This window comes from Electrona antarctica (assembly GCF_951216825.1).
Source record: "Electrona antarctica genome assembly, chromosome: 20".
In the NCBI taxonomy this organism is placed as follows: Eukaryota; Metazoa; Chordata; class Actinopteri; order Myctophiformes; family Myctophidae; genus Electrona; species Electrona antarctica.
In genome coordinates, this window is record NC_136801.1 from 12,770,892 (window position 1) to 12,789,187 (window position 18,296).

Consider the following 18,296-nt stretch of genomic DNA (forward strand, 5'->3'; position numbering starts at 1 on the left):
GCATTGAGAAGGCCTTCTACAGTGTTAGGAGGAGTATATATTCTAATGTATTACCTGAGCGTTGAGAAGGCCTTCTACAGTGTTAGGAGGAGTATATATTCTAATTTGCGTGAAAAGAGGAGTTAACGGGCAATTATGGGCACTGTATTTTGCCCGTAAACCTCAAGTTTAGCGGGCATATACAGTTAATATACGGTAATATACAGGTGTGATGGTACAATTCGGGAGTTTACCGGAGTTTGTTGGAAAGTTTAACAGGAGTTTCCTGTAATATACACATCCGTATTCCATGCTTTTTGCACAAATATATTAAAATGCATTACCTGAGAGCGTTGAGAAGGCCTTCTACAGTGTTAGGAGGCTGCTCTTTGAGGACTTTGATACAGCCTTTCATCTGCAGAACAGAGAGTTCCAGTTAGTCCCCATGTGAACAGCTTGTGCTCCGGAGGAGGAACCGTGTATTAAACTGGATGTGTCAGTGTTCATTTCATCGATTAAAACCTCGACGAAAAATGTCTGCCGACTACCTTTTTTCACTGACATAAAAACGAAATGAAAAGAAACTAAATAAAAACTAAACTATGACGGCTAAAACTGAGAATAAATATATTGACAATTTCATCAACAAATAAAAAACAAGACTAAAATGTTAGGGAGGGACTAGTGGAGAAGAGATCCAGTAGAACTAAAAGACAAGTCATCTTATGTTTGGTTGTGTTTCGGTGCTCTGACAATAGCAGATCTACAAGCTCACAACATGCTCACAGCACAGGGTTGCGGTGTCTGTGAGCTTGTAGATCGGCTATTTTCAGCATGCAACTACAGTAAGTGTAAAATCAGGCATTACGACGCCATCAAGGCCCGCATAAATAAACTGTAGATTTAGTCAACTAAAATATCATGATATTTAGTCGACTAAAACTAAAGTCTAAAGGTAAAACATTTCAGATGAGGGAAATATGACAAAAACTTTGAATTTTATTCAAAAGAATATGACAATACGTGCATGTATGATATGATATATGTGTGTGTGTGTGTGTGTGTGTGTGTGTGTGTGTGTGTGTGTGTGTGTGAGGGCATTAAGCAACTATTTTACTAGTCAACTAGTAAATCCACTAGTCGACCTTGTTGGTACTAGTTGACTAGTTGATTTTTTTTCCCCCGATTTTGTAGGCCTCAAGATCAGGTAGATTAGTTATAGTCACCAATGTACACAGTTTTTAAATGTACAAATATTTATTTAAAAAAATAGGTAGTTAAACAACTAGTCGACTAGTAAACTAGGCAACTAGGCAACTAGTCAAAATGATTAGAAGTGAATGCCCTAATGTGTGTGTGATGTGTGATGTGTGTGTGTGTGTGTGTGTGTGTGTGTATGATGTGTGTGTGTGTATGATGTGTGCGTGTCTGTGCTATACTCACATCTATTTTGGAGGACCTGGCGAAAGCTCCGACAGGATGAACGTAGTCATAGAGGATGATGACCCCTACCATGACCCGCAGACAGAAGGACACCGTCTCCTCACTGGCAAAACGACTGCGGTACTCTCTGGACCGAGCAGGGGGGAGAAGGGTGTTGGCACAGTTCACTTAACCCAGTGGTTCCCCACTGGACGCCCAAATCAACATTTATTAGGCCACGGACCCCCCCCATTTGAAAACATATGCCAGTAACCCCGATAAGGGAGGATTTCTACGGCTCCAGCATGTGATTCCGAAACATATTAATTTCATGGACCCCCCAGTTTCATTATGCTACGGACCCCCAATTTAATGGCATTTTTATCTCTGGTACCCCCATTTATATTGTAAAACCACTGTTAATTTAACTCTGAGAGTGTACTAATGGAACCAAATGGACCCATTAGGGTCCATTTGGTTCCATTTGTACACTCAGAGTTACAGACCCATAAGGGTCCATTTGGTTCCCAACTATCTCTAATTGAGCTAGGTACCCCCTGGAACTCCATCAAGTACCCCTAGGGGTCCCCGGACCCGACTTTGGGAACCACTGATTTAAGTTGTTAACACTTATTATCATAGAGCACCGAAGTCTGGCGTCAATATCGCAAGAGGGCGTTAAGTCCAAGGTACTTTTTTATTTGTATTATAATCCCCATAGGGAGATCTTAGATCGTCTCATGTACTGTACTCCCAATGTACTGTATGAATGAATGAACCATTGTAAAGCGCTTTGAGCACTTGGAAAAGCGCTATAAAAATGCAATTCATTATGTAAGAAGCGTGTATGAAAAATAAAATACATAAAATCATCCCGGCCGTTTCACTCATATGGATATTAAGAATCAACTGACTGAGAGAAAACACTAATGTTACTTCTGCTTACATTTTCGCTAGAAAAATGTATCAATTATGACGATACAGAGAGACCTCCCTGACAATATCGCCAAGACAGTTTGTTTATTTTTGGACCACAATTCTAATATGAGACGATTTTAAGATGACCCCATGTTATTCTCCATAGAGAAAAACTTCCTCGAACCCCTTGGAACCAGGGGATGAGCGAGTGATGGCGCTCTGTGTTCATGGTTTATAGGAAAGAAGAACCAAAAATCACTTTCTGCCTCTACTCTAAGTAAGTCATCTAGGTTACTTAGGCAATCATCACGAGTAAAAATCTCATTTCGCCAAAGTCATGTTTATCTGCCTTTATAAATATTTCTGCCTAAGTAAAGTCTACTCTCTTAACCCTCTCTGTCTATGAGAAGGCGTGTTACACCCAAAAACATTTCTGCCTAAGTGATTTTGAAATGTAACAAGCATACTGATGCAGGATAGTGTCTGCAACTGTGGGACAGTATTCCACACTCATTATAGTACGGGATTACAGTCCTTTCAGCTAAAATGTTGCTAGCCAAGTGAAGTAAAAAATGTTGTGTACACATAATACAAAAGGAAGACATGGGGATAATAGAGCACTCTGCACACACCCACACACAAGTCAAAGGTACATTCTTAGCACTCCTCTGCTAACAATGTACCCAGAGACTAAAAACACATACCGACCCACATAACAATAAGATACAACATGTCATAAAACATACAGTGTGAAAACACACTTTCAGGAGGTTAAATTATCACTCAGACTTCACTGTATGTCATACAACACATCGTCTCCGTCGGGTGAAAACCTCCAAATCTCCAAAACAGTTACTTTTCAGGATTCTAACTCAGATGTAGTCGATCTACAAGCTCAAAGCTTCTCGTGACGTTTGTGGATGCTTTTACTGTAGTTTGATCAAGTAGGGCCGTCAGTTTACCAAATAACACAAACAGACGGAGATAGGAGGATTCTGCCCGACAGCCACGACATGATAGATTACATGTAGCAACTTACGGCGTTTCCAGCATGACTTTACACACACTCGCCATTGTGCTTAAGCAGTCCGTCGTGTTCTCAATAGGCAAGTTCTTGTTCTGAAAGCATACAAGCATTGTATTTTACAACACGTTTAAAATAGTATATCTAATGCAGATTTTGACAGCAAGTATTCGATCAAGGCACTCCCCACCCAATTCACTTCTTTTGCTTTGTACCACTCTGAATTTATATACAGTAGCACCTTACAAAAACGGACGCTTTATATTAACAAAAAAGAAAAAACTATTTGGCAAAAGCCTGAGTGAACAAGTGTCTTTTCAGTGCAAACTTGGAAGAGTACCTAACCCAAATATGGGCCAATTGTGTTCGTGTACATGCTCGAGGACTCAGATTGCAATGATTTTTAATCTGTTTTTTTTACATTTTTTCATTTTTTTCTTTCATGCTTTTATAGTATATGCATAGGACGTTTTAGTATAGGAAGTTTTAAACTTTATGTTTGGATTTGGCATCATGCGCAATTCACCTCTGATACAAACTTGGTTGTGCCGTCACTCATCGCCTTCAGCATGGGCGTGGCATCGGCGTAGAACAGCGATATCCGATTGGCCAGCTCGTTGTTGACCTCGTTCTCTCCTTCTGCCTGGAGGTGGAGTGACCATTCAAAGCAAAGAGAGGAGAAGTTTGTGAGTCTCTTGAGCAGCAAGTTCTAAAGAAAAACCTCATATCGTCGCTTTTCGGGCAGAAAACTCTTATCTCCATGTTCTAACTTTAACACTTTAACGTTTTTTCATTTACGCTAGTCTACTTGATCATACGACATCAAAGCATCAAATGTAGCAGATCCAAGGAAGGTCGAAAGTTCAAAAGCTGGCAGATTTGCTACTTTTGCATTTGAATCATGAAAAGTGACAGTTATGGACATATGAGGTTTCCACCCGACAGAGACAATATGCACATTTGCATAATAGAAGGGAAGGGACACATCTTGCCTCGAGTCGAGTCTTGATTTGACAAGGGAACAACATTCGGCGAGCGATGATACGAAAATCGCCCACCAGCGTGTCAAGTCAAATCACACTGGAAGAGGAATGATCACACAGGATCCAAACGGCCGCTCTCACCACCACTGAGAGGAGTAGAGGACACACGTGTTCCACAGAGATCGTCTCAATGATTCAAATGTCTGAGCTGTGACCTAAAACGCAGCTGCTTCCTTAAGCACTGGAGGAGGAAGGATAGCTGGCTGAGAATCCTTTAACACATTAGAACCACATTAGCATGTCTGTCATTTCGGATTTTAGTCTTTGGTCAAAAATAGCAGCTCTAGAAGCTTGCAGCGCGACACGAAGAAGTTGGAGAACTATCGATTTAGAAGGCATTTTGTGGAATTTGCCACAGGTCTTAATGGGTTAATGCTGGTGACAGGTCTGGCACCATTTACCTAATGGCATATTGTGGTATGGAGGAGTGCATATTCAGAGCCTCAGGCATCTGCAGTTTGCCACGTTTAGTAATAAATAAATCACATAAGATACTTATGTGATACCATTACCGTCCCCTCCAGTGAAATCAAAATATGATATGTGGTGGAATATGCTGTGTGGTTACAGGCAGTGTTGTTTTCGTTGACCAATATTAAGACGACTACCTTTTTCACTGGTGAAAACTGAATGGAAACTAAATAAAAACTAAGCTATGATGAATTAAACTAAGACAAATAAAAACTAGACTAAAATGTTATGAAGGGACTAGTAGACAAAAGATCCAGTATAAGTCATTTTACACTTGGTTTGAATGCTGAAAATAGCCGATCTACAAGCTCACACCGCGTCGCGCTGCGACGCGTTGTGAGCTTGTAGATCGGCTATTTTCAGCAAGTGTAAAATCAGCCATTACGACAGCATCAAGGCCCACCAAAATACATTTTAGTCGACAAAATCAACTGTAGACTAAAATCTTATGATATTTCGTCGACTAAAACTAGACTAACACTAAAACATTCCAGGTGACTAAAATGTGACATTCCAAAGACTATGACTAGACTAAAATAGAAATTTGCTGCCAAAAACAACACTGGTTACAGGACAATGGGTCCTTGAACTGTGTCATATTTTCAAACATCATACCTGTACTGTTCAGCAATCCCCTTTGGAGTGATTTTAAGTAAGGGTGACACGAAATTTGATTGGGTTTAGGGTTGTTAATAGTTAATCGATTAATCGCGTTAAGAAATCAATCAATTAAACGTAACAGTTAACAATGAATCGCAAATTATGTGGTTCTATCATTGGGCGGTTTTCTGTGAATGTAATGCAGTTTGCGAGCGTGTGTGGCAGAGGAACGCACATGCGGGCAGGTTAAAAAAAGAAAACACCTTGGTAGGCACAAAAACTTCTCTGCTTTTGCTTGTGATGTGACAGACAAGACAGTGCGTTCATTTTACTCCTCATACAAAGATGCCATTGCCTGGCCCTGTATCTCAAATGGTCAAATAAATATTTGATTAAGGGATATAATACGCCTCAATACGTTTTATTCTTTCCGTGTATCAGTAAAATGTAGATTTATATTAGTCATTGGGGGAAATTAAGATTCTCAGATTATTTTTTAACACCGCTTATCAACTAACCAGTTAATCGATCAATAAGGTTATCAAAACTTATCAATTTATCAATTAATGAATGAATTGATAAATCCCATCAGTAATTGGGTTATTTGGCCTGTTATTGGATGGCATTGGTTACACTTTAAATGTTACAACAACTTGAACATGGTGCTGTTGTCAAATGCAAGTTCTACTTTGAATTGGCTGTGAACTTTAAATGCTACCAAATTAAAAAGGATACCATGAGAAAGAAACGCATACAGTACACCAACAGTAAGGTCTGAGGATTTTGTCACTTTGTGACACTTTCTTTTTCAAAGAAACACAGACACGTCTAGTAATTCAATTCACTCAAGAAATGTACAACTGCGAGCGGCCTCCATTTCATGTCATTTGATTAAAGGTATCCATAGCCGAGTAGTTATGGTGCATAACACATACATACAGTAGGGCCATATCTTGCCTTATGCCTTATCTTACTAGGCATTTACTTGCCCAATTTTACCACAAGGTCATACTATAGGTTCGATCCCGGGCACCTGCACCAACTGCGCTCCACCTCAGCAATCTATCTCCCAGAGGTCTAGCACACTGCGAAACGGGGATAGACTCTATAGCGCTCTGGCCGATACCAACAATAAGCCTTGAAATAGTGAAAATGTGAGCTTGAAGATTGCCTATTTTGAATTATCACTATTTTAAAATGCTTGGGTGCCTAAGAAGGGATGTGGCAAGATAGGGCCCATAGGCTCTGATGCCTGCTAGCGAGTCCCTGGGTCAACTCCCGGTGTGGTCCAGACCATTCGCTCCATGTCACTCCACAACACTCTCTCCTTCTCCCCATCTCTCTCTGCACTGTACAATCAATAAAAGCCAGAAAAAGAAAAAAAGAAAAACTTTTTTTTGGCTAAGCGTGCTGGCAAACCTACAGCTTTTCACACCATTCCTCTACAAATGTTGTGTATAAAACAGAAGACCTGGGTGAGGTCATCACCCACTGGGGAGCTGCTTGCAGTGTGGGGGGTGTAGGGTTCTTTCCTTTTACCGTTACTGCGTCCCAGGGGTTGTACTCTGCTGCGGTCCCCACCTACCCACCCCACTCCCACACAAGACAAAAAAAAGGAAAGACATGCCATCTCCACTTCTCTAGTTTACTTCTCATATCTGCGTGAAGTAGGTGGTTGGCTGGCTGCCTTTTTAGGAGAAGCAGGTTGGAGTCTATTATTTCCAATGGAAGAGTGAACGTGAACAGCTTCTGAACCATTCTTTAGTCCCATGATGGCCAGTGAACAAAATATTGGACCCGACAATAACAAGCCACACAATCTTCCCAATGTTTTCATACTAATGTCTTTTTTTCTCTTTTTTTTCCCAGAGAGAATCAACTTTATCATCGACCTTTCACAACACACATAAGACATTGCACTTAGGAGAACATTTGCAGGATTTGTGTACCAATTTCACCTCTAAGTGGCTCCAACTGGGATGGCGGATCTTTCTACATTAGAAACCATCTTTGCTCCAACACACCCCCTAGATCAGATGTCTTTCCCCACACAGAGACTCGTGTCTCTGGAGGAAACCGACGGCCACACGGTGCTGCTACTGATCTGGGCTCACGTCCCGCTGCACGCCGCCATGCACGGCTGCGCTCCACTGAGCAGCGCAGACTCCCTGACACTCCCCGTGGGGGTACGGTGCACGGATGCACACACTTCCTGACGTACGTGTCTGTGAGTGTGTGCCAGACAAGCACCTCTCTCATGGGGCGTTGCTGGGACACTTGTGAAAACTCCATCCATCATAGTTTGCCGTGGCACTGAGGAGCGAGCGGTGAGGTAACCGGAGGCCAACGCATGGCTTCAATCAACATCACATTTGGAACGCGGTTCGTAATGACGCACGCTGGCACGCGTCTTTTGAGGAACGCAACAATAGTTCTTTGGCAATTCAACGTTTGTCAGGCCAAGGACCCCTTAGCTCATGGAGTTGAAGCAGGGACCACCCCCCACTAAATATTGTATAAAATTGGGTTGCAGATGAAACTTTTTCATAAATGTCACAGCTTCATAGACTTGTTTGTTAATGTGCATTTTCAGACATTTAACCACCATTTAAACCCGAGGCCGATTCTAAAAAGCGCCTTGTAAACCCTGACCTAGGTTTTCTGGATAAACTACAAAAATATACACACATGTTGCTATATATATACTGTACATATGAACAACCCAAAAATGGGTTCCCATCCTAAATGGCTTGAGAATGTCTGCTCTTTTTTCCCTGTACACCAAACCTGTTTGCCAAAAATAGACAATGTACTCACTACAGTTGCTTGTAGATCTGCTATATTTAGCTAAAGTTCTCCTCAGATTAAGAAATAGTTAATGGGCCTGGGCCATGGCTCAGTGGTCCAGGCACCTTGGCTGGTAATCCAGTCTGGCAGTGTGCCGCAGGTTCGACTCCTGATCCCGACGGCCTTTACTGCATGTCTTCCCCCCATCTCTCTCCCCATTTCCTGTCAGCCTACTGTCTGTCCCTCCATAAAAATGTAAAATAAAGGCAAAAGCCACAAAAAAACATGAACAAGTGGTTAATGTAAAAAATAAAATCCTGTCACACAAAGACTTGGCGGCCCTCCTGTAGTGACTATGAGGACCCCATAGGGCCCCCACCGGACCCCCCGGTGAAGACCATCCTCAGAGCAGAGAGGTACTCAGGTGTGTGTACAGTGTACTCATCGGTACCCCATAGGGGTCCCAGGACCCCCCGGTGAAGGGCATCCTCACAGAGCAGAGAGGTACTCAGGTGTGTGTGCAGTACAGTGTACTCACCTGTACGTTATTGATGCGCATGCGGCTTAGCGTTCTCCTGTAGTAGCTGAAGTCATTCTGAATGGCAGGATTTGTCATCTGCAGAAGAAAAGCATTATTTATTATACATCTTAATACAAGAATGAATGTCTCGGGGGCGCGAAAGGCGGGCATGTGTGTGAGTGTGTGGGTGGGTGGTGAGGGAGATGAATGGACAGGCGGACAGATACACGAAAAACAGAAACGAGCGAGAAGATAGTCTTTCACTGCTGTGTTCGTAGGAGGAACAGCCTAGAGCAGGACTATAAGTTCAGGATCAAATACACACACACTCCCCCACCCCCCCTCCTACCCCAGACAGGATGCTTGGGGGGTGGGAGGGAGATGACATGAAATGAAATGATACGGTTATATATATTTTAAAAAGCTTAAATGCCCATCCCTACTCCTTCCCCTTTTAAGTCTCAGTTGGTTGCGCACTGGGTGTTGTGCACATGTAGATCGATTTTCAATTTTTTTCTTAGGTAACATTTGAATATATATATATTTTTTTGCTGTATTCAAAAGGTCTTAAAAGTCCTTAAACTGTTGTTTTAGAAATGTGCAGCCCTATACACTTACAGTATACGGTATGTTGGTTTGTTTACCGTTGAGTGAGAAAACAATGTTGCACATTAAACTAATTATCTGGGAACCCTCCTGTTCTCGAAAATTATTTGTGGAAGCTCAACCTGGGGGTGCCGAACGACGGGTTGAGAACCACTGACGAAACTGGCCCATGATCGTACCCCACCCAGTCCCACATTGCTTATCAACAACACCAACGGGGGCTCCACCAATCAGTGCCGTTTGTGCGGCTAATTATCCACATTCTTACATGAGCTCATTAAAAGGGCTGGGCGAGAGAGAGAGAGATAGAGAGCGCCATGCTGGCAGCCAGGCAGTGTAATCCTGCCACAATAGACTGGTACTCATTCTGTGTCCACTAAATGCCAACATGCGAAGACAGGCTGCCCTCGACCAGGGGAGGGGCTGCGAGCCGCCCACACTGATGCTTTTAACTGGGTCAGTAGACGGTGGAAGTGGCGGTTAAAGATTGATGAATAGGGCCTGGCTGGCATGTCACCTTGTGCCCCCCTACCTTCCTGCCTTTATCCTGCCAGCCTGGGTAATATAGCGGGCATTAATTGCGGGACGCTGACGAATAAAAACACCTCAGGGCATTAGGGTGCTCTTTTATGGAGAGTGTGTGTGTCTACGAAACGGGGAGGACGACATTTTGCAGGGATTTAGGGGGGGGGGGGGGGGGGACCGGTTCACCCCCGCTGTCAAACGAAATGAAAGCTCATACAATTGTGGACGTTGACATACAATGCACAGTCGACTGAAATAATCCACATACAGCATTTAGTGTCTGGCCCTATGTATGCGAGATATATGTCTGTCGGGTTGAAACCTCATACTGGTATGTCCAAAACTGTTACTTTTCAGGATTCAAATTCAAAAGTGTTTTGAGCGTTCCGTTTGGAGCTTGCGGATCTGCTACTTTTGCTGTTTTTGTGTGTATGCTGTAGTATGATCAAGTTGGGCGTTAATGTAGGAAACAAACAAAAAATGTTAGAATGTGATTATGGAGACACGACAATATGCAAGATTTCACTTCATGTACGAGCTTTTGATTATTTGTCAGCAGGTAGGTAGGGAGTGTAGGGTGTGGCGGTTACAGCTTTTAGCTCAGCCAAAAACATAATTAATAATAAATAATAAATATTCTTCAGGGCTTTTCCTCTCCCTTCTATAAAACATGCTACTGTGTGCAGGAGTCTTGCTTTTAGGATGACACAATTTGGAGGTTTGTGTTACCCTGCAAAAAAACCTTTACAACCCATTCAATAAAAAAGTATTCTTAGGGGCTTGTTCCCTCCCCATCTATAAAGCATGCAACTGTGTGCAGGAGTCGTGCCTTTTAGGATGACACAATTAGGAGGTTTGTGTTACTCTGCAAAAAATAAATTAAAAATAAATAAAAACTTTACAACCTATTCTCCTGCAGGTCGGCTGTATTAGTAAAACAAGGCTGCCACACAAAACAGGAGTCTGGTAGTAAGGTTTCAATTAAAAACCAATTATCTGCTCATTGGCTCAGGCTTAAATAGTTCACATCTAATTAAAGGGCATCAGCTGCTTGTTAGGCTAGTAAGAGCTTTGCAAAAAGTACACGGTGTGCAGTGGCGTGCACAGACATTTAGAGGGGCAGGTGCTCAAGGTAAACACCTGTGGTTTTACTGTGCATAATGGCAATAAACATCTTGGTATAATATTTCACCCTGCATTGTTGAAATACAATGCAAATGAATATACTGCATCATTCATCATATCGGGAAATTATGATGCATGGATTGGAGCAAAAATAAAACCTCAAAGCTGAAGAATCTTTTATGGCCAAGTTCTAATGTACGCTGTTTCCTAAACAATTAATCGTTTACCCGCCAGGAACATAGGAATTTTAAAACGTAGAATCTTGTAGCCTGCCACAAACGGAAAAGCCGTTTTAACAGCGATGTATTCATTAATGCATGTTTTAATACGATCGTATCGAAATCTACCGTCAGTTAGCTTTGTTATGCTTCTGACACAATGGGCGCGGCCATTTTGAAAATGCGCGCGCATCCACTAACATTGTCGGCTCTGTTTTCAGACGGCTTTATCTCACAGAAGCGACATTGCAGAGGACGCTTTGTCCCAGACAAGCGTTTTCAACGGCCTGTAGCAGGCGCTGTGATACTCGCGGTCCACTTTTTCCACCACCGACCGAGAGAACGAGCACCAGCTTCGTCAACACACACGGAATGGTTTCATAGTAAAATGCGATTACGGATATTTGGCTCTTCAAAGTAAGTGTCACGCGTGATTAAACCATGGCAATACGCAATCGAGGGATTAATTAATGGCGGCAGGCTAAGAGTTAACACAATATGTAACATTATGATAAAATGGTAAATGGTGCATTTATATAGCGCTTTTATCCAAGGCACATACATTGTGCATTACATTGACACACGGAGGAAAACATGCAAGGCACCTACAGTATACTTGCACATAGGGGGCAATTAGGCGTTCAGAGTCTTGCTCAAGGACACTTTGACACCAACTCTGGTGATGTTTTAGTAATATTCTTCCTGTTGTTCTACATACTGCCAACAAGGTGAAGAAATCACAGACTGAGGCTTTAACTTTTGTTTTTGAAATATCCGAGACAATTAGGGTTTTATGGAAGATGCTCTTGAATATAGTTACGGCTAGTTTGACCACTTCAAATGCTCTAATCTTAAAATAATAACCACAAGCCCCCCCCAAAAAGCTAACAAAATCAAGGTTTTTACAAGGAAGGCACGCAACAAGCCAGAATCACAAAAGATGCCTCTAAAAAATAAAAAGCATGTTCTCAGCATTTTATGCAAGCTGGCATGTGCTTAAATAATCACTCTCTGCTGTCACAGTCAAACCGAGGATTCAGCCATCGCATATTTGCAAAGTCGCCTGCACTTTATGGGAAACAACTCATCCAAAATGTTTTGAAACCGCTGTCACTCTGTGTCTGCAGTGTAGTCAGTAAAGGAGTACCAGTCCTGATGTGGATCACGAGTGTTGCCATGTCGGCTAATTCTAAGCGACTTTGGGCTCGTTTTGGGGTTGCGTTTTTGGGGGCTTGTTTCTAAAGTGTCAAAGGTAATAGAGCATGCACCTCCACTCTAGCCCAGGTGCTGGACAAATGGCAGTACAAGAGGAAGAAATAGAGTCCGCAACACTGGTAGAAAACTCAGCTCCACTGGTTTATTGATTCAACGTTTCGATCCATGTATGATGATATTCCCCAGCCCCCCAAAAAAAGCTAACAAAATCAAGGTTTTTACAAGGAAGGCACGCAACAAGCCAGAATCGCATTATCTTACTTTTAGCTCGTCGAAGCGCAACGTGAAGTGCAGGATCTCTGCAAACTGCTTGGCCAGCGCCTGCTCCCTCTCCAGGTGCTGAGTGGGGTCGTTGTACTTCTCACTGGTGAGAGCTCCCAGGAGGCTGTGCAGCGCTGCCTCTGTCAGAGAATAGAACACAAACACACACGTAAGAGTGGAGAAAGGCTAATAATGTAATGCAGGGGTCTTCAACAGGGGGTCCGGGAGCCCTCAGAGTTACTACAAAACCGCTCTCAAAGGGCACCTACGGACGGCTACAATTCGAAACTGGCCCCAGTAAAATCTGAATCCCCCCCACCGCTCCCCCCTTTTTCCCCTCACTGTATATGTCTCTTTTCCCTTTTTACCTCCTTTATGATGAATTCCTGTTCTGTTCTTTGACTATATAGTAGTGTCTATCTGTACGTCTCTAAATGTTTTGATGAATTGAACATGGTGGACCCTCTTGTAAACAAGTGTAATGCTTAATTGGGTCGTCCACTCACAGTTCAGTCTTTGTATTGAGTTTGTGCTTGAAATGTACTGTAATTCTGCAAACTGTTAATAAATATTTCAATCAATCAATACAGGGAGGACGCCAAATATTTGTGTGATAGGAACATTTTCTTTTTTCATTAACCACTTGAACCCTGGTTGGAATATTCACCGTAAATAGCAAATCTAAAAGCTCACAGCTCGTATAGAGCCTATGGTCACGATAATTAAGTATTGAGGGTTTATACAATGGTTAAATTGCCGAAAATACACTAATGACTAATGCCAGCCGGGGCGAATGATGGAGGGGAAAGGAACTGGTTGGAATAACGTGTTCCTTCCACGCGCTACGTCCAACCAGGGAAACTCCCCCCTGTCAGGTGTAAAGGAGCAACTTAAGGAGCAACACTCATGCATGAAGGAAGCATGAGTTCAAGTCCGTTGCTCTCCCCAGGTTGGTGGAGGGTGTGTAGAGCCCAGGATCACATTAGATAATTGACACAGGGTTGAAAAATGGGTTACAAAATCGTGGGATAATTTTTTTTATATAAAAACAAAAAAGAAAAAAAAATACACTAATGACAATACTGTCAAACAAGTCTGATGCTATCCATGACATTCATGATACAATTTTATTATACAATATGTAGTGGGGGTCCGTGCTTCACCTCTCACAGGGGTCCTTAGCCTAAAAAACATTGAAGACCCCTGGTGTAATGCATCTCGTGTGTCAAGGTAGGAAGCCAGTACCTGTGCCATCCATGTCAGAGGAAAAAAAAAGATGCCTCTAAAAATAAAAAGCATCTTCTCAGCATTTTATGCAAGCTGACATGTGCTTAAATAATCACTCTCTGCTGTCACAGTCAAACCGAGGATTCAGCCATCGCATATTTGCAAAGTCGCCTGGACTTTATGGGAAACAACTCATCCAAAATGTTTTGAAACCGCTGTCACTCCGTGTCTGCAGTGTAGTCAGTAAAGGAGTATCAGTCCTGATGTGGATCACAAGTGTTGCCATGTCGGCTAATTCTAAGCGACTTTGGGCTTGTTTTGGGGTTGCGTTTTTGGGGGCTTGTTTCTAAAGTGTCAAAGGTAATAGAGCATGCACCTCCACTCTAGCCCAGGTGCTGGACAAAAGGCAGTACAATAGGAAGAAATAGATTCCGCAACACTGGTAGAAAACTCATCTCCACTGGTTTATTGATTCAACGTTTCGATCACTGGGATCTTCTTCAGGAATAGTGTCACTATTCAAGAACCTAGCAGCCGTCTATTCCTGAAGAAGATCCCAGTGATCGAAACGTTGAATCAATAAATCAGTGGAGCTGAGTTTTCTACCAGTGTTGCGGACTCTATTTCTTCCTCTCGTTTCTAAAGTGTAGCTCATTTGGGCTTGCTTTCCAATTTGGTTTTAAACCAGTGTTTTCAAACATTTTAAAATCTCAATTTTCTTTTTGCCAGGGACAAGATTTGTCCCTGGCTAAAATAAAATAAAACATTAAAAACATTCAAACGGCTTCACATCTTTATTTCCAAGATTATTATTTTTTAAGCAGATCTACTTGCTTACAGCGCGTCATTTCTTGGTTTATAAAGTGCTCTCGTGTGGCCTATTACTAGACACTTCCCACTTCCTCAAAATGTCCCCCAGCTGAAGTAGCGAGTAACCCGATTAGCTGGAGGGAGGGGGGGGGGGCAGACAACGTGGTCTGGTGGTAGTGGTGGCGTCTTAACTGCCAAGCGCCCAGTGCCAGTCTGAGGGGGGGGGGGGGGGGCTGTCCTGCTCAGATGGAGAAGAGACATGAGAGTAATTATCGGCACGAGATTGGGGGCAGTGGGGGTTTCATTCACCCCCGATTATGCTCATTTGTTTTGACACTAAGTAAATACAAAGCCTACTGAGTGGCTTGACATGGTATACCTAGTATCATAATTAGCTATAAGCGGGGAAGATCAGAGATGGGGGGGTGATATGAGGGAGCGCATTTCACTTCAGAGGGTTTTCTGTCCGCGAGTCATTTCATAGCAGCTCCTCTGTGGAAATCAAGACATTTTTGTCAACCCCCTTAAAACCGGGAGCATCCGTATAATGTTTGATTTTAGCGTTGGCTATTCAAAAATAGCAGATATACACGCTATACCTTTCCATATCAAAGTGGTACCCTGTTGAAACTTTTAAAGTCCCATTTAAGTCCCATTTTTATACTTTTAATCCATCTTGAACTGCTGGTCGATTTTAGTCTCGACTTGGACGGCAGGTTTAAATAATGACAGAACTCTTTCCATTTCCAAATGAAGTTCCAATATGTAGACCAATTTCTAGAATTCTTAACCGCTTTACAGGCAAGGGGAGGGTGAACACTGAACAGGGCAAAACCGTTGGTCAAAATGGACAAATAAAGAAAATAAACAATGAAATTCAGAGTCACGTTTTTTGTTTGGAAGGCGGACGGGCAAAGGGCTGGCACTGTGTGGCCGGCACGCTAAATTGAGCACGTTTGCCATTCAGTAATGACCCCCATCTGCTCAGGCATCAACGCTGGCAGTGAAGCGCCCGATAAAAATGGGCTTGGTGATGCGGTCGGTCGGTCGACCCCCCCCATCAAAACAGAAGTAAAGATAGAGCGAGTAGCTTTCGGGCCCTCGGAAATGAGCTACTCTCGTGTTGTTAGTGGTGTCTGGGGGGGGTTCTGCAGGGGAGCAGGAGGGCGAGGTGGGAGAGGGGAGGGGGTTGAGAAGGGGGTGGTATGGGGGGAGGGGGATGTCTGATCTCGTCAGGTCACGGAAGAGCTGGCTGTGGGAATGTGTGGGCACGTAGTGGGCTCCTCTCACAGGGTCAAGACGCGAGTAAAAATCTAATTTATTTTTCCTGCATTAAAAAAAAATCCCCGGTGGGTCTCCGGAACTTCCAGACCCACAGGAACACGCCCAGGGTGCCAGCCTGGTTCCAGCGAGCCGCCCCGCGTGCGAAAGGGTCGATAAACGACAGAGTTACTGTGTGGGGCAATTAGCATTTAGCAGACACCTCTCTCTCTCTCTTGCTCTCTCTCTGTGTAATTAGCAGGCAACAGTGCAACACTATCTCTCTCTCTTTGTTTCTAGCACAACAGCGCCACTTTTGCCCCTACTGGTACTCTAAACATAGGGACATAGGTTAGGACATAGGGACATTGCTGTTCCTTGGAGTGGTTGCACCACTCAAAAATACATATATGGTCGCAGATTACTATGAAAACCTGCAAAACATGGCAGCCAGTCAGTCAGTCCGTCCATCATGCCACCATATATGGCCATCAGTCCGTCACGCCTCGTGACACATCACGCCACCATATATGGCCATAACTCAGATGTTTCAATAACTTGATTGGAGTCTGCTTGTGGCAAATTAAATTGATTTGACATAACCTAAAAAGTCCATGGATGCTGATACTGCCTGTAAGTTTTATTTTCTAGTTAGTGCAGCCGTGCCCGGCAGCCGGCGAAAAGTTCTCAACAGGCCCGAAAATTAAGGCCCGGTTCTACCTAGGCCCTCATCAAACCCTGTACACTCAAGCTGCTGCCCCCGCTGCCACCCTTAGATCTCCATATATGGAGCTGACCTGTTCTGACATTCAATATGTTGATCTGACCTCATCAAACCCTCATCAAAGACACGCTCCATATATGGCCAGCACGCAAATGCTTGCACGCAACCCCACCCCTTAAGACGCCTCAGGGCACCTTACTGGTAATTATTCAATAAGAATAATTTTTCAAGTCGAGACCCAAAAGGGACATTAGACGTTTGCCCGGGACCCAAACTAGTGAAAATAGCCGTTCTACAAGTCGAGGCTTGTGCGATGCATTGTGCGCTTGTACATCCGCCATTTTCACTAATTGTTTAAATATGTCTACTTTGGGACATTTCTCTCATTGTACGGTAACAAAAATACAAAACACCTTGCTGTTCGTACAGTATCAACAATAAGAAGCTCTGGAAGGATAATATGGGTGTATAATCTGGAGAATGGTTCAATAAGTCTCCCTGGATCAATACCAACATGAAAACCAATACCCGCTGAGGGGTAAGCGACAGATGTTCCATTCCATATGCTCCATAATACTCCTTAATAAACTCCCAATTGCATGGGCAGCGACATCTCTAATCTGTTATCTAGAGGAAGGTAGTCATGTGCTTTTCAGACAGCTCAGTCTAGGGATGGGACTATAATCCTTTGTGATAAAAAAAAAACGCTCACAATAATCGTATTGGAGAGATTTTAATTTATCGTGAAATTGTCCTCCGTCATAATAATAGGATGAAACAGCTTTTGTTGAGCTGCGAATTCAGTGCCACTTAAACCCTCCATATTAAAAAAGGACCAGTAAAGTGCGCATTTTTTTTGTACACTCTGATTTCACGCTACACAAATCAACAGCACATTGAGAGCTTGTTGAATGGCAATTTTTGGCAAACTTCCCCCACGGAATAGGGACGCTGGGGTTTCATCTGTGTAACCAGTGGAATTTTATGTTTTAAGCACATTTGGAGTATCGCGATAATATCGTTAATCACAATAATTTTTTTGCCACAATAATCGTGACGTCGTCTCATGCCTTATTCAGCCCCTTGATTATTGCTGTGCGGCAGTGCAGGGATCGAGGGTCTTCTCATATACATACATACATCGACCCCTGAAGCCGCCAGCGAGAGGGCAAGGCAGCGAAGCGGAGAACGCAGGCGACGTGACCTACTTCATTACATAACAAGCCGGCATTGTAGTAGCAGGCTGGCGCCTGGCGCCGCCTCCTCCTCCTCCTCCATTGACTACCTTCTAAACTCCCGCCCCGCCAAGAGGGATTACAACGTTAAGGTCGTCAGGTCGAGAGGAAGGGGGGGGGGTGTCACGTCAAGGCCACGCCCTTCTCCAGCCTCACGGACTCACCGCGGTCACCAGATTAGGCCCACCGCCGCTAAGCTAACACCACCAAACCCTCGTCCCATCTCCATACTAATGAAGCCTGTTCCACACAGAGGTCAGCGTTCAGTGCAAGGCAAGCAGCAGCAAGGCTGTCTGGGGAGGGTTAAATGTATGGCCGTATGAGGA

The 18,296-nt window shown here is 43.4% G+C and overlaps 1 protein-coding gene across 3 annotated transcripts in view; it reads right to left on the minus strand.

The window, feature by feature from the left end:
- Window positions 1-18,296, minus strand: part of fam49bb (family with sequence similarity 49 member Bb) — a 59,598-nt gene that overhangs the window by 3,917 nt on the left and 37,385 nt on the right. For all 3 annotated transcript variants that reach the window (XM_079489727.1, XM_079489725.1, XM_079489726.1), the window contains 6 exons: window positions 12,715-12,854; window positions 8,783-8,860; window positions 3,870-3,986; window positions 3,359-3,438; window positions 1,423-1,549; window positions 324-394 (listed from right to left, as the gene is read on the minus strand). In XM_079489727.1, coding sequence (XP_079345853.1) covers window positions 324-394; window positions 1,423-1,549; window positions 3,359-3,438; window positions 3,870-3,986; window positions 8,783-8,860; window positions 12,715-12,854 — 613 coding nt within the window. The remainder of the gene's footprint in view (window positions 1-323; window positions 395-1,422; window positions 1,550-3,358; window positions 3,439-3,869; window positions 3,987-8,782; window positions 8,861-12,714; window positions 12,855-18,296) is intronic.